This window comes from Condylura cristata, unplaced genomic scaffold (genome assembly GCF_000260355.1).
Source record: "Condylura cristata isolate star-nosed mole 26May11 unplaced genomic scaffold, ConCri1.0 scaffold00034, whole genome shotgun sequence".
NCBI classification, from domain to species: Eukaryota; Metazoa; Chordata; class Mammalia; order Eulipotyphla; family Talpidae; genus Condylura; species Condylura cristata.
In genome coordinates, this window is record NW_004567135.1 from 14,292,843 (window position 1) to 14,312,812 (window position 19,970).

The window sequence follows — 19,970 nt, forward strand, 5'->3', positions numbered from 1 at the left end:
AAAAAAAAGTGGGGCCCTCCGTGGTGGTGCAGTGGGTTAAAGCTCAGCGCTATGAAGCTATCACAGCCACTTCAGCATGAGTTTAATCTCTGTCTAGGGGGTGAAACACATGACAAGGCAGACCTCTCCGGACCCTCCTGCTGCTCCCCTCAGTAGTGTGTTTCAGTCAGTCTGGCTGTTCTGCTCTGCACTCTAGTGAGTCCTCTTATTCCCAACACCTCTGGCCTGTATGTATAAATAAAGAAAAATTAAAAAAAAGTGGAACCATGAAAGTGGACATTAATGTCCATTTCCTCCCTTGAGCATCAGTCTGTCTGTCGGCTGGCAGCTCTCACAGACTTGGACTCACAGTTTTCTTATCCTCAGTCACTTGAGAATAAGCTCCTGAGACAACACTGTCCGGATTCTAACCCCAAAATCATGTCTGGATGACAGGCTGTGGCCTCTTTAATGCCACAGCTCTGTTGACTCTGGGCTTGTCCATCTTAGGGGCAAGTCTGACCTCTGACCACAGGGCAATGTCCTCAGGTCCTGTATCTTCCTGACCCCTAGGTAAGAATTCACATTCTGACACCTCAAAGTGTCCATGTTCTTGGGATTCAATCCACAAACTGATCCTGCAAATCTTTCTGGACTTCTCTTCAGAAACTCACTCATGAAAATGCCATTCTGACTCTGACAGATTCTCTCTCCACTCTCCATCCTTAGAGTGGAAAGTCCACACCATTGCCTGCACATGGTGTTTCCTATGCCACTGGCAGGCCATGGACACTAACTCACTTTTCTTTTCTCTAGGATTAGCTGTGCGTCTGGCTGGAGGGGGTGGGCCCTGCTCAGGGCGAGTGGAAGTGCATTCCAGAGGAGACTGGACTCCAGTGTCTGACTGGAACTTCACATCGCTCACCGCCCAAGTCATCTGTGCAGAGCTGGGGTGTGGCAAGGCTGCGTCTGTCCTGGGGGACGTGCCCCATGGACGGGTCTGGCCTGAGGAGTTCTGGTGTGAAGGGCAGGAGCAGAGGCTCTGGTTCTGCCCCAGGGTGACCTGTCCAGGAGGCACCTGCCACAACCGCGGGACTGTTCGCCTCGTCTGCTCAGGTGAGGCCCAGGCAGGATTCACCCTCCCTATTTACTTTGGGTTAAAAACTTTGGCTGAATCTCTGTCTCTTCCTCCCAGCATACACAGAAGTCCGGCTCATGAACAGCGGCAGCTCTCGCTGTGAGGGGCAGGTGGAGATGCGTGTTTCAGGGCGCTGGATCGCGCTCTGCGCCTCCCACTGGAGTCTGGCCAATGCCCATGTTGTGTGTCGCCAGCTGGGCTGTGGGGTCGCCCTGTCCACACCCAAAGGAGCACACTCTGGGGGAGCAGCTGCCCAGGTCTGGAAAGCCCGATTTCACTGCTCAGGGGCTGAGTCCTCCCTGTGGAAGTGCCCCGTGACTGCCCTGGGCGCTCCTGACTGCAGCCCTGGACACACGGCCTCTGTGACCTGCTCAGGTAAGAGGGGGCTGACTGCACTCGGGGGGCTCGGGTCCCTCAGGTCCCTCAGAGCAGGGTGTGTGAAACCTGGCTTCAGATTAAGGTGGTGGATTATGCAGTACAAGCCTTTGTTGAAATGTTTCCACATGTACTCTTAATGTATGTGTTTTATTGTGAGAAGTACGTTTTAATACCTTTTTTTAAAAACTAATTTTCTTTTGTTTCTAGGTTAATTCTCTATGGTCAAAAACTGTGAAATTTATTACTTTTTTTTTTAAATAAACAATTTATTTGCACATACAGAATGGGGATATGGGCCAGAGAGGTGCAGGGGTGGTTAGAGGATTCACTAGTGACAGAGTGGGGAGCAGAACAGGCAGATCAACAAAATACTCTGCTGAGGGGAGCAGTGGGCGAGAGAGGAGAGGTCTGCTGCACCATGTGGATCACCTCTGAGTTGGGGATTGAATTTGTGCCAAAGTGGCCGTGGCCAGCTTCGCAGTGCTGAGCTGTAACATGCTGCACCACCAAGGAAGGCCGGATTTTTATGACTCTTAAGAACAATGTATTCTGTTTTGAGGTGAAGATTTTGCAAATCATCCCATTCACATATTCCAAGAACCTTTTGTTTTCTGAATACACATTGCTTCAATATATAACCATGGGAAGCAACCATTTTGTTTTTCTTCTTCCAATCACATTTTCTTCATTCCTTAACCGCAGCATCGCGCTGCCTACAAGCGAGTCATGGAGGTGGGTGGAGATGCAAGAGAAGGAAGCGGGGACCTCACGCCTTAGCAGACACCTTGGTAACCATTTTGCGGCTGTGTTTAAACACCAGGATATATGAGATGTCTCATTGTGATAGTGGATTTTTCGTTCATTTCCTTCTTTCAATTATGTATTGAGGAATGTGAAACTTCATAAACACACAGCTGAAATCTTTGACCCTGCCTCTTGTGCTACCTTTGATTTCTCTTGTCGTTTCACCTGGTGCTCTGTCCTTATGTTCTCCTCTGGTCTCTCACTTTACACCTCCTGCCTTCAAGCCTCTGTTGAGGTTTTGAGAGTCACATCTGTAATGTTGAATTGACAAAGGTCTCAAGGGGAAAGATACTCCTGCTCTTTGCTTCTCTGGTTTTATCTGGCTCCAAAATTCTCACTGTCCAGGAAGCTCTGTAATACTTTCAACACTAGTGCTATCTTCACACTTTTCTGAATTTGTTGTCAGTATTTGGCCTAAAAATAGAAATCTTGGTCTTTTGGGGCATAATGTCTACACAGAAAGCATCTCTAAAATAATGATGCCACGACTGTCCTGTTAGAGAGTTCACCTCCCTTCCCCTACGTTATCATGTAGTTTGATTCAGTTTTCTGTTCTTCAACCCCACTAACCCTCTCACCTTGTTGCTCTGCAGGAAACCAGACCCAGGGGTTGCCCCAGTGCACCCACTCCCCGTCTCCATCAGTAGGTTCTACAGGCTCAGAGGAGGGTGCTGCCAGTTGCGCAGGTGAGGGATACTCAGAACCTGGCAATCTGTCTCCTTCTGTGTCAGATGCCCCCTTGACCTGACTCTCTCCTCAGACAGCCCACAGCTCCGCCTGGTGGGCGGAGGCCATCCCTGCGCCGGCAGAGTGGAGATCCTGCACCAGGGCTCCTGGGGCACCGTGTGTGATGACGGTTGGGACCTGCAAGATGCCCATGTGGTGTGCAGACAGCTGGGCTGTGGAGAGGCCCTCAACGCCACGGTCTCTGCTCACTTTGGGTCCGGATCTGGGCCCATCTGGCTGGAAGAGCTGGCATGCACAGGAAACGAGTCCCATGTGTGGAAGTGCCCTTCCTGGGGCTGGGGACACCATGACTGCAGGCACAAGGAGGACGCTGGGGTCATCTGCTCAGGTCTGTGCTGCACATTGTCGTGGGACTGGGGCTTGAGTGTAGCATATGGGGGGAACCCCCTGAATACGGAGTCTGAAAGAGAAGAAAGGAAGGAAGCGTCCTCCAGAGTGTCTGACTCTCTGACACATGTGAGGATTATGTTTTCCTTCCAGTGGCAGCGAAGTGTCTGGTAATTCTCAGCAACATTTTGTGGAATCACCTGTTAATAGTTATCATGTGCAAGCAGGGATCACTTTTCAGTTATCTGTGATACAGAATCTTGAAATCCACTGGACTTGTTTCTACTTGCTGTGACAAATTTCCATATAATTAGTGGTTAAAGCAACTTATATTTATCATCTTTCAGTTTGTAGGTTAGAAGTCCATATGATCTCACCTGGTTAAAATGAAGGTGTGAGCAGGGAGGGCTGCATCACTTCTAAGACCTGGGCAGGAGTTATTCTGCCATTATTCTGCTCCACCCCTCTCACCACATCTGCTTTCCCAGATTCTGTAACTTTGTCAGGAAGCAGCATCCAGTCTTCCTTTCCTGCTGAGTGGGGTGCTCATGGTAACCCGTCTCCCCCTTTCCCTTTCAGAGTTCCCGGCCCTCAGGCTGGTGAGCGAGGACCAGGACTGTGCTGGGTGGCTGGAAGTCTTCTACAACGGGACCTGGGGCGGGGTGTGCAACAGCCCGATGGATCCCATGACCTTGTCTGTGATCTGCAGACAGCTTGGCTGTGGGGACAGCGGGACCCTCAACCCTTTGGTTGGTGCTAGGGAAGGTTCTAGACCCCGATGGGTAGATGGAATCCGGTGTCGCAAGATGGATACCTCTCTCTGGCAGTGTCCATCTGACCCTTGGAAATACAGTTCATGCTCTTCAGTAGAAGAAGCTTCTATCATGTGTGCAGGTGACTGCTGTGTGTGTCTGTCTCCACCCCGTAGGCTGTTGCTAGTGTTGTTTATTTTCAAATCTAGATTATGAGTTTAAGTCTTTAAAATTAAGTTGGATAAATATTTAATCAAATGTTCCCATCCTGTTTCAGAGGAAAGTATAAGGAAACTTGTGCTAACTGCAGCTCATGTGAAAAATACCAGGTTGATTATAGTGAACCTGTGGGAGCACAATAATCCTCTGATCAACTCCTAAGGAATTCTAGTTATTAGGAATAGCTAGTCTATATTGAACGCATGGCTATAAGTCACGACCAAAACCCCATGTTCTGTGTCTCTTATGCTCCTGGATTTTTGCATCAAAATATAGACTCCTGTTCAGTCTGCTGACAGTGTAAACTGTGTCTTGTAGAATCAGATTATATTCCCAGCCAAAAGACAGAACAGAGAGAATATATAATCTCTGTTTTCATGGAGCATAAAACCCCATGTTGAAAACTCTTCTTGGCAGAAATTTCCTTGTCATGAGGATTAGGAAGTGCTTGGAAGTGTGAACATGGCACCAAAGGACAAATCTTTTGGTAGAGACCTGAAGGATGAGTAAGAGTACTGTCAAGGACGAGGTGGGAAGATTATCATGGCTAGTGTGAATACTCTGAGAACTTGAGAAAATTCTGTTCAGGCAAGAGCAGACGGAAGATCGGGGGAGCAATGCAGGGGACCCTGGAAGGCAGAGAGAGAAAAGACCTCTCCAGGGAACAGTTCTGTCAGAGAGATGTTGGTTTATGCTCGTGACTGTCACTGCTGAGAAGGCAGTGACCTGGGTCTTTAGATCTTTCTCCTTGCATTGACCACTTCTTCTTCTTCTTCTTTTAAGATTTATTTATTTGTGCATATAGAACTGGGGTACAAACCAGAGATTCAGGGGTGGTGAGTAGGCTTCACCAGAGACAGAGTGGGGAGCCCAACAGGCAGATCGTTGAAGTACACTGCTGAGGGGAGCAGCGGGCGTCTGCCGTGCCATGTGGGTCACCCCCAGGTCTGGAGATTGAAATTGCACTGAAACAGCTGCAGCCAGCTTACAGTGCTGCATCCTAACCCGTTGCGCCACCAGGGAGGGCCTCATTGATCGTTTCTAAGAGGTGATCAGAATCCAGTTCTCTTGTTTGATCGGTTATGTCATTGTTCCTTTATAAAGTACAAGTGTAGTGTTGAATATGAATTATTTATTTGATTCTTAACTTATTTTTAAATATCTTCTTTTTAGTACCACAGACCATTTATCCAATTTTGTATTTTCTGTAATAGTTTACTTATAAATATAACTTAATGGAACTATACTGCACTAGAGTTTAGTCATTCATCCATTGAGCGAGATTGATGAAGCCCCTTTCCCTGGTGCTTACAGAACGTTCTGCACCCACAGGTGTCAAATGTAGGCCTGTTGGGTGCCAGGCACTGAGCAGAGGGCAGAGGCCCAGATATGAGACAGGTGTGCAGGATCTTACCTCTAGTGGTAAGTGTATGTGTGTGTGTGTTAGCTGTGGATTGTGGAGATTAATAGATGAGACAAAGAAAATAATTCCAGCTGCCGATGAGGATGAAGATGGAGTAAGTCCCAGTCCCTAGGAAGCTCGTGTTCCCTTTTCATTTGGTGGAAGCATGGGGCAAGACCACCTCCTCCAGTCGCTGACCCAGGGCTCCCCCTTCCCTTTTGCAGAAAAACAGTCCTCGAGCTGTCCATCTGCTGCCCCCTGCACAGGTACCTCAGCCCCTCCCAGCCCCGGGTGCCCTGGGCGCCTCCCCCGCCCGCCCTGACAGGGGCCCTGGCCTTGCAGACAGGGAGAAGCTGCGGCTGCGGGGCGGAGACGGCGCGTGCTCGGGCCGCGTGGAGGTGTGGCACGCGGGCGCCTGGGGCACGGTGTGCGACGACTCCTGGAGCCTGGCCGAGGCCCACGTGGTGTGCAGGCAGCTGGGCTGCGGCTCGGCGCTGGACGCCCCGCGGGCGGCGGCCTTTGGCGCTGGCAACGGCAGCATCTGGCTGGATGAGGTGCGCTGCAGGGGCGGGGAGCCCTCGCTGTGGGCCTGCCCTGCGGCTCCCTGGGGCCAGAGCGACTGCAAGCACGAGGAGGACGCGGGAGTGAGGTGCTCGGGTGAGTGGGCAGGGCCCTGGCTCTGGAGTGCGGGGAGGGGTTGAGTTTGCCCCGGAAGCTCTTTGTGGATTCACCTGCTGCTCTGGGCTTGGCACCTGGAGGCTGTGGCCTGATCCCCTGGGAGCTGGGGGAGAACAAGCAGCCAGCCAGCGTGTGACCCTGGGTCTTTCCCACATTGCTCAGTAGTTGATCCCTTCTCCCCTCTCTTCTCCCCAGGTGAGTGGTCAGCAGTCCTCCCCACCCATGGAAGTGTTTCTTCTTCTCTGAGTCACAGATAGAGACACATCCACATTTTCAGGGATCTGAACCTACATCTTTCTGGAAAATTAATGATATCAGTGCAGGACAGGCCCATGCTCAGGCGTTACAGCCCCATTAACTGTGACAGCTCTAACGCCTCAAAATTTTATCCATTTCATTTTATAAAAGTCCCTTAGAAAACAGATGCAGAAGACAGTTGCCTCAGCTCATGGCAGGATCTGTATGGACAGGTCAGGGTGCAGGCCCCGGCACTGTGTCTGGAGCTAGCTTCATGGACTGGTGGACTCATGGATGAGAAGACAAGGGTACGTGGGAGGGGCTCTCCTGGACCTATGGCCCTCTCTGAAGCCTCACCACCCTCTTCTGTCCTCAGACCCAGCTCCTGGCCCTGGCATCTTCTCCCTGCCATGGGTCCTCGGCATCACCTTGGGGCCACTTCTCTTCCTGGTCCTGGTCATCCTGGGCATTCAGCTGCACAGAGGGAGAGCAGAGCACAGAGGTGGGCTGTGGGGATAATGAAGGGAAGTGGTGGGAAGGCGGCTGAGCCAGTTATGATACCAAGTAAGTTGCTCAGCATTGTCTCTACCCTCACAAAAAGCACCTTTTCTACAGCAGCCTTCACGATTTGAGACAGCTGAATTCTTGCTTGGATATAAAACCACTCAAAAGTTATGATTTTCTATGGACCCGATGTCAGTGGGAACTGAATATAGGGTCCTAGTTGTACCACAGAAGCTGGCTCTGCCCCACAAACATCAGAAAGGGGCCCTGCCAGCCCAGCAGGGTTCCCCGAGGGATGGGGAGCCTGAAGAACCCATGGCCTTGCCTGTTAGTGTAGGGACTGTCTGCAGGGCAGCCTGTGAACTGCTACCACTTTTATAGCCTCACCTGCTTTCGAAGATGCCATCGATGAGGCCTTGTACCAGGAGATTGATTACTATACTATACCAGAAAAGGAGGACCCTCTGCATAGCCCAGGTGAGTCCCATTCCCTCCCCATTGCTCCTGAGCTGACCATGGGTTCTCTTCACAGGCACAGACCCACCTTCTCAGCCTCCTGCAAGACAAGAGCTCCCCAAGGCAGGAGCTCCCCCTCCTCCCCACACTACCCCTCCGAACTCTGAGGCCTTGAGATTTCTTCTGAATCTTGACACTGGGCCTCTTACTATGGCAAACGTTTCTGTCTGCGATGTGCTCCTCCCCTCCAGGACACCTGTCTGATGACTCAGTGACAAAGCTGTCCTGTTACACAGGGGACAGTGAGGTGAAGGGAGCCCCTGCATCTGCCCCAGGTAGCACAGACAGATTTTCCTTTGGTTGGTCTGGATGAGGAGGGGAAGAATCTCTGCTGTCATTTTCACAAAAACCAGTTGCTCTCTCTGCCCACTCTGTCACCTCAGAAAGGGAAAGATCAGACCCAAGTCTTCGTATCCACAGTTATTTCTAATCAGTTGCAGCCATGTGTCTAATTCTTATAGATTCAAAAGCCCATTTTTTCAGAAATACCTGAAACTGACATTCTGAGAATGTCCATGGTGAGCATTGGAAGTATGGGTTGCTATTGAGATAGTGTGGTATTTGTGGGTCATGGACATAGTATGGTACATTTGAGATCCCCAAAATTGATTTTGCTCAGCCCCAGATCACAGACTGCTGGTGCTTGTACTTACCAGCTACCAGCAACTCTTACTGACAAGGAACCTAGGAGAGGAGAATGTTTCTCCTGGATCTTCCCCAGATAGTGTTAACAGATAGCTCCTGAGATGAGACATGTCCAGAGGGTTAGAAATTGGATCCTTAGATCAAAACAGCCTTCAGTGGATTGAAACCCAGGCCCCCTTTGGTGGGGCCTGGTGAGATCACTATCTGTGAGTCAGAGGTACCCAGGTTCCTTCTCCTGCCTGTTCTGTGTTTCCTGCTGACTCAGAGCATGTGGGCAGGTGGGTTCTCCCTGTCCAGATTCCTTCCAAGAGTCTGATTTTTACTTACACATATGTTACAACTCTGTAGCATGTGCTTGACTGTAGTGCCTGGTTTCATATTACAATAGCTTTTGTTGATGATTTATAGTATGAGAGGCCATGTTAGGAAAGTATACTAGAATATTCAGAAGAATCAAATAATTTCTGAAAATATTGAGATAAAATATATTTTGATCTCAGGGCCCAGAGACAGCCCTGGAATCTAGAGCTTATATGTAAGAGCTGTTGGTATCTCTGCAGTAGGAGGGACTGAGACCCACAGCCAGCCTCAGCCTTGTCTATTTCCAGAGCCTCCGGGGCATCATGCCAGTGCCACAGGAGACTGTTATGATGACGTTGAAGAGCTTCCTGTTCCTGGAGAAATTCCTTCTTCCCCTGGAATGAGTGGGAACTATATTATTCCAGAAGAAGGTGGTGCTGGGGATTCCCAGCCAGGTGAGTGGTCAGCTCTGTCTCCAGTAGCCTCATTTCCTTGTTGGGGGGTTAGGGTTAGTAGTTTTCCTTTACTATCAAAGTCTGGGTGCCCTCTAGACCTGGATGAGGTGTCTCTGGGATCTTGTTTATTTCATCTCTTCTGAGAGAAGAAACATATTTTGTTCTCATGTCCATTTCCTCCATCATCTCCATGAGACATTCCTGAATGAGTGGCAGAGGTTTCATTCTGGTTTTTTCACACACCAGATTGAGGTATATAATCTGACAAAAAATTTTGGAACTTTTTGAAATTATGAAAGTAATTGGAAAGTTACATTCAATAGCATGTAAATTAAATTTGAAAGCTAGAAATTTTTTACTGAGTTAACCAAATATCCAGATGTTTACCTTTGGGGTTGAGTATTACTAATGGAGATGTTCAAAGGTCCTAATTGAAGTCATAAAATCTAAATTGTAGAATAAAAATAAGAGATAATTTTCTCACATTGTCTCCATTGACAGATGAAAACCCTCCTTCTAAAACTAGGCCTCTGCTTATGTGTGAGCATGTGAGGCCATGGGGTGCAGGAGGCCGTGGGATGCAGTTCAGCTGCTCCCTTTTGTTCTCTGACAGAGAACCCAGATTGCTCTCCTGAAGATTTCTGGGTATGGCTTTGGCTGGTATTGAGGTGATGAGGAATCTCAGGGAGTCACCTCCTGCCTCTGTACCTTATGGAATCAGGCCACATGGGTGAGAGAGTGCTCACTGTCTTCTCCACTCCTCTCCATCAGTCCAATGCCTTTCAGCAGTCACAAGCAAGACATGACAGCACAGAATGGCTGACTGGAAGAAACAGCTCTAGGCTTTCAGACAGTGGCTGGGCTTACAGATACTCTGTAGTTTCTGTGCCCTCAGCTCTTTCTACTAAAGGACTCTTTTTGTTACCACTGGAACCAGATTCTCCTTCATCTTGCAGGTCTCTCTCTGCCATCTCCTGGAGAAGCTGACATCTCTGGCATGGGAGGGAGAGGACTCCTTCTGGTCCTGACACAAGAAGACCTTGGGTATGATGATGTCGAGCTTAGCCCCATGTAGCAGCATTTTGGATCAAATAAATCTTCAACGATTCCACTGTAATAATTGTTGCCCTAATAAATGAGAATTCTGTCTTCTTGATTACTGCAGAATTTTTTTAATTATTATAAAGATTTATTTATTTGTGCATACAGAACTGGGGTACAGGCGAGAGGCTCAGGGGCGGTGAGAGGTTTCACCAGAAACAGAGTGGGGAGCAGAACAGGCCGACTGACGAAGTACACTGCTGAGGGGAGCAGCGGGCAGGCCAGGAGAGGTCTGCCGCACCATGTGGTCACCTCCGGGGAAGGCAGGAATCGAACTCATGCGGAAGTGGCTTCAGCTTCTTAGTGCTATGCTTTAACCCGCTGCGCCAACAGGGAGGGCCAACTGCAGAATTTTTACTTGAGCCTGTGATGAAAGTAAATCTTCATATTTAACACCCTGAGCTTTAAGGACAAGTGTTCTTAAGAATCCAGACACTCTTACTCCACTGACTGAAAAATTCAGTCTTCAGTCACACCCCTCCTCCAAGTGAAATCTCATGTATCATGTCCCTCATCCCACATTCTTGCTTCCTTATATGCAGAGAATGTCACCCTTTCTGAACAGTATAAAAGCCTGAAATCTGGCCTTTATACTAAGTTAAGCTAAGTTATTTATTCAGTAATATACCTTGAATGATATTTACTCAAAATCCTTAACTGAATACTCCAAAAAATGCCTCACCTCCTTTGCTAAGACCCAGAAGTGAGAGTCAAAGTGGATGGGATAATTCAGCCAGGAGGGAAAGGGCTGCAGTACTTCTGACTTTGCCAACAGGTTTATGGAATGTCAATGTCAAAACTCTACTCCTGACAATGGCCTTTCTCTTCTCTTTTAATCTCCAACGCCCCTACCTCCCCTTTCTCCATGAACATCCTGGTATTTATAAATCCCGATGGTCCAACCTTTTCCATTAACAACTCTTTCTATTCCCTGCTCTGAACACATTTAGTTTAGTCTATGACAATTGAACTTCACCATTATGAACCCTTTTACAGTAGCTGTATTTCTTTCCATTCCCAGTCATCCTCACCTATTTGCTTCAGTGGTATTCAGAGAGAGAAATGGGAGATTTTGGGGAAGTAGGGCTAGAGTGAGGCAAGATGCAAGTCAAACAAGGAAATTCTCCTGTCTGGAACATCTGGCTCATTAATCTATTACAGCAACATTTCAAAATAAGTCATCTGCAGGTCAGTACAGTGAATATTACAGCATTCTAATTTGAGAAGATTTTACCAACATTTGGGTCTTTTTAAAAGAAATACTTTCAGAATTAATAATGTCCATGAAATAATGGAAAAGTTTGCTAAAATGTACAAACTATATGTACAATTAGTTTTTTCAAATGCTCCCCAAGCACTACTTTAAATCAAACTTCAGAAAATACTGGGGCCTCCTTGGAGGCAAAAGGGGTTAAATCTCAGCACCATGAAGCTATGACTAACCACTGCAGCACAAGTTTGATCCCAGACTAGGGAGCTGACCCACATGGTGCAGCAGACTTCTCCTGTCTCACCTGCTGTTCCCCTCAGCAGTGTATTTCTGTAGTGTCTGGGGGAACAGGACATGTGAGTGGTGATGGCAAAGCTCAGGGGGTTCAGACTACTGCATATTAGTTACAGCAGGGATGCATCAGGGAAACTATCAGGACCCAGTTCATGTGGTCTCTGAATCATCAGAGGTCTGTGGCCACGCAAAGGTTCTCTATGAAGACCTGTGTCCTGCTCACCTGGCCAGCAGGGATTGACACAAGAATGAGAAGAATAATACAAAGGAAGGTGAGAATTTCTCCTTTCATAATTACCAGGTGTGAATTTGCAAGGATAAGGAGACAGGAGAGCAGATCCAACGTAAGTTCAGCTCCTCGTGACTGTCTGTCTGTTGGTGGTGGCCTTGACTTGTGTTGCCAAAACCCCACAGACACATTCATAGGAGCATCCTTCCAGCACAGTCTTCCCTTCCCACCATCCCATGGGCTTCTTTCCTGACAATGAGAATTTCCTTTGCCCATTGAAATGGCTGGAGTAGAACAGCTCATGGCTGCCACAATTTCTGAGTCTTAAGTCCAGCAGAGGAGCTTTATTTTTAAGGCCACTATATATCATAGTCCTTGTCCTTACTAAAATATGCTAAAATATGTTCACAGTGCATGTTACCTCCCCCAAATGCCTCATGAATTCTAAAATGGCACTATCTTTTTTTTTATTTTTTAAAAATGAGCCAACCACAATTTATGGAGACATCTAAGGTGTAAAGTGCTGAGACCAGGAAAATCTCTGAGTCATGGCTGTTAAGACTGGTCATGGCTAAAATATGGATCATCGTGTGTTGGAAGACTGGCCAGGTCAGGATATTCTTTCTTGTGGTAGGGGAACTATGCCTTGGAAACAAAGTATACTAGAAAAGAGAACAAAATAACCTGATAATGCTGAAACTTGTTGGTGAATATGTGCCAAAACAATGCTAAATACTAAGAAATTAAGAAATAAGCCATTGTCTTGTAACAAACTTAGGGGCTGCTTTAGGGGGTGCTCTATCTCAGTAACTGAGTTGCTCCTGGCACTCAGGTCCCTTGAACTCAGAATGAGAGGCCTCGTGTTCCCGAGAACTTACTTCTCTTAAATTCAATTTTCTGTCATTTCTTTATTTCCAAGTTCTTTCCACAACCCTGTTCACTGAAGCTGGGCTGCAGCAACCTTTTACATGAAGACAGCACAAAAATGTGACCAGAAGTACTTCCATTGTCGGATTTTGGCAATAAGCTCTATAAGCTCAAATTAGTCTACACATCTTTATGAACACATAGTGGTGAAATTGTTATGAAGCCAAAACAAAGAACGTTTCTTTCCTATCAAGACAATTGATAGCATTAAGGAAATGATGAGGTCAAAGTGATGCTATCAATATATCAGGTCACACAAATTTCCAGTAGACAGGGTGACAGACCCAGCAGAGCTCAGAATCATGCTACCCAGGACAGAGGTGAAAGGGCGCATCTCAACTACCCCCTCTCCCGTCTGGGTGACCCTCATCAATTCTACAGCTAAATCTCTCCCTCATCCATCCCAGAGGCAGAAGGAACCTCAGGCACTGGCACATCTTCAGCAGCATCATGTCCCTTGCTTGGGGCACTGAGCCCCTGAGCTGAGGGATTAAAGGGCAAAGGAGATAATCAGGTAAGAATCACAGTACTTGGGTGGCTAGGTAAACGTGAAATACCTGTTAACCTGAGTGTGATGGCTGCTAAACGTCACTCCATGTTGAAGGGGTCTTTTCCCAGGACAACATTTCATTTTGATGTACGTAAGCTAGAGAAATATCCACATCTCATTATTTCTATATTTAGAGTACCTACTTCCAAGATGTTTCTACATTAACAAGCATTACTAAACTAAATGACCAGATTACATTTCCCAGATACTGTACCTCTTAAGGCAATCTGTTATTGGACTCTTACTTCCATTTGCTCCACCTCAGGGCTCCCAATGCCTACAGGAAGGAGTTACTGCTTCTGAGCCTTACGTCATGCAGTCAGATGGGCCCTGATCCTGTCCCGCAGTGAGCAGAGACCGTGGCAGTGAAAGCCGCCCCCAGCCCAGCTGTCTGCACACCACGTGGGCATCACACGGTGCCCCAGGAGCCCTGGCGCAGGATCTCCACTCTGCCGGCGCAGCGATGGCCTCCGCCCACCAGGCGGAGCTGTGGGCTGTCTGAGGAGGGAGAGTCAGGTCAAGGGGGCAGGCAACCCAGTGGAGAAAGCTTTCCTGGCTCTGGGGGCCTGCACCTGAGCAGCAGCCGACAGCTTTCTCAGAGACTGCAGAGACTACTATTGGGGGGATAGGTTCTGCGTGCACAGGGGCAATACCTGGGTCTGGTTTCCTGCAGAGCAGCGAGGTAAGAGGTTAATGGGGCTGAAGAGCAGAAAACTGAATTAAACTGCGTGCTAACCTAGTGGTGGGGGCCGAGATGTAATGGGGGCAGTCATGGCATCGTATTTAGAGTTTACCTTCTTGTGGAGAGTTCTTTCTCTGGCAATGCTAGCGTTTCTGTTTTAAGCCAAACACTGAGAATGAGACTAGAGTAGTGGTCTAATCCAATAGTGTCTGAAAGTGTTGCAGAGCTCCCGTTGCAGTGAGGACTCTCAGACAGAAGCAAAGAGCAGGGCTGAGCCTCTGGCCCCTTGAGTTGTTGGTCAGCCAGTGTTAACACCCAGACACTGAAAGCCTCAAACATTTTGCCACCACACACTCAGCGAATATCTAATGTAATTCAGAGTCAGCCAAGGAGGAGGCGCTTGTTACCCAGGACCCTCCTACCACAGCACAGTGAACTGGGAGTGGGCTGTTCCTTACGGGCATGGAGGCCCAGCTTCTAGTCACCTCAGTTTCTTTCTTTCTTTTTAAAAAGATTTATTTAGTTAGCTATTTAGTTGATTTATTGATTTTATTTATTTATTTGTATGCATACAGAACTGGGGTACAGGCCAGAGGTGCTGGGTCAGGGGGCAGGGCATGAGAGGATTCACCAGAGACAGAGTGGGCAGCGGAACAGGCAGATCTACTGAAATACACTGCTGAGGGGAGCAGCAGGCAGGACAGGAGAGGTCTGCTGTGCCATGTGGGTCAGCTTCCTGGCCAGGGATCGAACTCCTGCTGCAGTGGCTATAATAGCTTCATAGTGCTGTGCTTTAACATGCTGCACCACCAGGGAGGGCCCACTTTGGTTTCTTTTAAATAAGGTCAATCTACCCATACGTCATGTGCCTGAGGGAAACACATGGTAGACAGTGTTCTCCTAAAGAACATAGGAGGTAATGAGTGTAAGAGAAAAACTTGATATTCTGCATTTATTAATTTATTAAAATTAAGGACTCGGTTTATAAAGAAACACTATTAGTAAAATGAAAACAAAAGCACCCCAGAATGTACATTTTGAATCAAAAGATACTGTCATGTTAGTTTTAATAATTAGGAACCGAAGCAGCTGGGGGTCCAGGCAGGATCACAGACCTCACAGCCAGCACTACATGCAGTGGAGAGACTGGATAAGTTGCACAGAGAAAGTGTGATATCAATCGTATTTGAAACCTAAAAAATAAAATGAATTTATATAAACAAAGTGTAGATTGGAGATTAACGGGATGAGTATAGACTATTGCAGAGGAGCTTTTTTTTTTTTTTTTATAAATGAACAGTTTTTTTTTTTTAAGATTTATTTATTTATGCATACGGAACTGGGGTAGAGGCCAGAGGCTCAGGGGTGGCGAGAGGCTTCACCAGAGACAGAGTGGGGAGCAGAACAGGCAGATCGATGAAGTACACTGCTGAGGGGAGCAGCGGGCGGGTCAGGAGAGGTCTGCCGCGCCATGTGGTCACCTCCAGGGCAGGCTGGGATCGAACTCATGCGGAAGTGGCTTTAGCTTCTTAGTGCAGTGCTTTAACCCGCTGCGCCACCAGGGAGGGCCACGTCATTTATATTTAAGTAAGAATAAATTAAGTGATAAAATAATGAACACTTGTTCTGTTGACATCAAGGATGAGCTAACATTTGTGCTTGACTGATTCCATTTTCAAGTACTGTAATGACACCATCTTATTTGGCCTCAAGAAGGCCAGAAGAGAATATGAAAGTTTGCTAAATGACATGTATGAAAATGAAAGGAGGCAGGGGAGGCGGAGGGTTGAAATGTCGACAGTGAGGACCCTGGTGCAGAAAAGCAGCTGCTACTGACCTGTACAGACTAGACTGCCACAAGCAGATGGCCACATTGTGAAATGGGGGTGAGTTCCGTAATTACATTATAATGTGTAGTCACAACTTGTCCCAGGGAAGTATAGTTTATTCCTGGTAAAGTGTCTACACTGGCCATGGTAGTTTTTTTTTTTTAAAAGATTTATTTATTTATTCATACACAATTTGGATATAGGCCAGAGGTGCAGGGGCCATGAGAGTCTTCACTAGTGACAGAGTGGGGAGCAGAACAGGCAGATCGATGAAGTACACTGCTGAGGGGAGCAGTGGGTGGGGCAAGAGAGGTCTGCCGCGCCATGTGGGTCACCTGTGGGGGCGGGGATCAAATCTACACTGAAGTGGCTGCAGCCAGCTTGCAGTGCTGCATCCTAACCCGTTGTACCACCAGGGAGGGCCCCATGGTAGTTTTTTGGGCAAAGAAGTTTCTAGACATGAAGGAAGGAAAGACAGACTTTATATTTGTTGCCATCAGGAGCCTGGACTTTATGATGCTTTCACTTACCAGCTAGAAGTGGAAAAAAGGGCTGTCCCACCCGATGAGGCTATGATCATGCCCCCTTACTGCTAATCTCAAGTTACTTTTCCCCTAGAATTTTTTATCTTTCTAATCACAGTTTTCTACGCACTTTTTTTTTTTGTTGTTGTTGCTAGATTCTTCTTATTTCTTTCCAGCCACAGCGGTTGGGCAGTTAACACTAGACAAGAGGCTGAATTAACAAAGTCGTCTTCCTTGGATGCATGGGGTGGTAGAGCTCACCCAGAAACCATCAGTACCATCCCAGCAGCTGAGTTCAACCCGTCAAAGCACCAGACCCCCCCTGGGGTGGGGGAAAAACAGTCACAAATCTTTCTTTAATTTTGGTTTTTGTGTCCGCATTGGGGACAGATGACACCTGATGTCAGGAAACCTTGCCTCTCATATAAGGAGATGTTTTACCTAGAACATCTAATTGGTGTTTGAAACTCAGAAAGTTTCCATTTATGGAGTGTCTGATAAAGGGACGATGTTGAACAAGATTTCTATTGGCTCCCGGAAGATGGCAAAATTGGGGTGGGGCAATATAAACCCCTCCTGGGTGTGGGAGCCCCATTAAGGACTGGGAGATTCTTTGTATATTTGGGGAAACTGTTACCCGATAACACGAGGATCAGGATGACCGTGGCTAGACACTGCTTTCTCCCAGGACTGGCTTTTCTCCTCTCCGCTGTCCTAGCAAGCGCCCAAGGTAAGCAGCCCCCCCCCCCTCCCTAAGATCAGCAGGGACACTGGGTTAGTTCTCAGGCTCTGGGGGGCGAGCCTGGGTTTGCAGAGGCAGCTCCTCTCTGTTGACCCCTTGGTTTTGACCAAATGGGATCCTGGTGGTGGTAATTTCATTTTTTTCCTGTGGGGGTGCTGCTTTTGAAGTCCAGCTGTGAGATGTTGCCCAGATTCAGTATTTGTTCTCAGACTGACTAAATCTGTGTTCAGCTCTCCCCAATGACACCTCAAAAACACTGAAAATGTCTGATGACTTCCCAGTTTCCCTGTAATGAATTATGACTGAGTGACTTCCTGAGGCTGCATCTCTTGAGTTTCATTCCTGCTCCTAGTACTCTCTCCCCCACAGAAGCAGGGGTGGGGGGGTGGAGAGAGAAGATAAGAGAGAGGAGGGAGAGGGAGGGAAAGAGAAAGAGAGAGAGAGAGAGAGAGAGAGAGAGAGAGAGAGAGAGGGAGAGATGAGGTGATGATAAAGGGGAGTTTGAAGAGCATGTGAAGGGTAAACGTATGGGCAGGAACTGCCTTTGGAAGTCACATTTCTAGAAAGGAGTCCACAGAACTCACACTCTTAAGGGACATGGCTGGATTTGTGGTGGAAGTGGTGGTGGTGTGTGTGTCTGTGTCTGTGATGAGGGCAGATATGGATACCTTTGAAGGAAGCCCTCCCAATACGTCCTTTCATTACACCCCCAGATAACTGCACCTGCTACCTAAGTCTGCTTGTGAGGTGCTTTTTTTCTTCCCCACAAACCACAGCTCAAACGTTTTCCTGCTTTACTGCCTTCTTTCCCCAGCACTGGGAGCTGATGGGACTCTGTCTCCCTACCTGTGCTGTTTCCCTTCTTACATCTTGGCTCCACAGTCCTTCATCCTGGGACAGCACAAAAACAGATGCAAATATAGGAGCTTCTGGGTGAACTATACGAGCACTGCAATCGGAGGGATGTGGCCTCTGAGACTCCAGGATGGGCCCCTCTTGGCCAGTGTTCCTCGCCCTAGTGGGCCTGTCATGTCTGTGACATCCCACAGACCTGTTGAGAGCCCTGTGCTTGTGACTGTCCATAGGTGGGTTTCTCCCTGGCAGTCCGTCCAGACTTGGCATGACATTTGCTCTCCTCTGGTCCCCTGACAGCAGAGCCTAAGGGTTGAGCCCTGAAGTGACAAAGGTCTGGCACATCCTGGTCAGCTCTCCTCTCAGGTGTGGCCTTGGGCCTGGCTGCTCCAGCTGTTCCCCCCTTTCCACCCCTTCCCCTCCCCTGCTGCTCCGAATTCCATACCTCTTATGTAGAAGTCTCTGTGTCTCTTTCTTTGTGAATAGTCCCAAAGGATGTTGTGCTCCTCTTTCTGTTTTGTATTTCTTGGAACTTCCATTTCTAGGGACGTGAACACCTGTGAGGATGGCTGACCCTTCTCCAGCTTTGTAGGTTTTTAGTGGTACAAGTGGACGGTCAGAAGGAAATATAAAATTGGTGCTGATTCCATTCTGGCCTCTCCAGCTATGAGGGCAATGAGTACATTTCTCATTCGACCATGAAGAAATCACACGTCACTCCTAGGAGCATGAGTTTTTAATGAGACAACGTGTAAAATCATATGACTCAAACACAGGCTCACACATTAAAGCATGAGTTCACATGTGTTGCCCCATCTGTTGTGAAACTGCAGGCTGGTATCAGGTGCCAAAGGGCATTGACAGTTCCCTGAGCTCAGCACACGCAGCCAGCTCTGCCGCTCCGTCACCCTTCCTGAACGCGCAGTCTCTGCTTTTTAATCGAGGTCGTCTCATAGAACAGGGTCAAGGAGATGCGTTGGATTTCTCTCCCCATTCACTTTTTCATCTGTATCTGGTCTCAAGAGTACATCATCCAATTAGTGTTAGCAATTCTAAGGTCTATTTGCTTCTGTTTAATGTATCTTGTCATTTCAATAGTCTCTTCCAGCTTGCACTGTTAATGTTACTATTTATTTTTAATGAATTTAATATAGAGCATGAATTTTATCAATAAATTTATACAAATTAAATTTGTTGTTTGTTTATCCAATTATAAGTCATATTTGTTAATTGATAAATAATAAATAATACTGATTTTATGTTAAATTTTATTGATTCTTTAATGTTAGGTAATAAAAGTAAGTTTACTATCTGGGTATTTAGTAGATAAAAGTAGTGGCCATGTTAGTATTTGGCTATTATTAATATGTGTTAATATTTGATGATGTTGTTTATATGACAAATTCACCATCTGAGTATATGGAGATCAAACACTATTGTTACTTCTCTATGGTCTGGTTCTTTTGTTAGTCTTTTACGTATCAAACATGTATTGAGTGTTGTCTGTTAGGAAATTTTGTAGGTGCCTGTGATAGAGCAGTGAACAGAAAATTTTCAATCCCTACCTTCATGGCACAGATTTTGGAGGGTTGATAGACACCATAAATATAAAGAGATAAGCTACGTGCAAAAAAAGATCAGGGGAATGTGGTGAGAGGGAAAAGACAATGGGACAGACATGTTTGCGGTTTCCATACATTGTTTGGAGAAATCCTCTGAGATGGGGCATCCCTACTGCTGGGCTATATATTTGGTGTTCATGAGGTCTAAACTGGGGGCACTCTTTTTTTTTTTTAAGATTTATTTATTTATACATACAGAACGGGGGTACAGGCCAGAGGCTCAGGGGTGGCGAGAGGTTTCACCAGAGACAGAGCAGGGAGCAGAACAGGCAGATCTTCAAAGCACACTACTGAGGGGAGCAGCGGGCGGGTCAGGAGAGGTCTGCC

The 19,970-nt window shown here is 47.3% G+C and overlaps 1 protein-coding gene across 1 annotated transcript in view; it reads left to right on the forward strand.

The window, feature by feature from the left end:
* Nucleotides 1-19,970, forward strand: part of LOC101620503 (antigen WC1.1-like) — an 80,505-nt gene that overhangs the window by 7,312 nt on the left and 53,223 nt on the right. Inside the window, 7 exon segments of the mRNA XM_012732331.1 lie at nucleotides 796-1,095; nucleotides 1,175-1,492; nucleotides 2,893-2,985; nucleotides 3,060-3,374; nucleotides 3,953-4,267; nucleotides 6,089-6,403; nucleotides 9,767-9,769. Coding sequence (XP_012587785.1) covers nucleotides 796-1,095; nucleotides 1,175-1,492; nucleotides 2,893-2,985; nucleotides 3,060-3,374; nucleotides 3,953-4,267; nucleotides 6,089-6,403; nucleotides 9,767-9,769 — 1,659 coding nt within the window.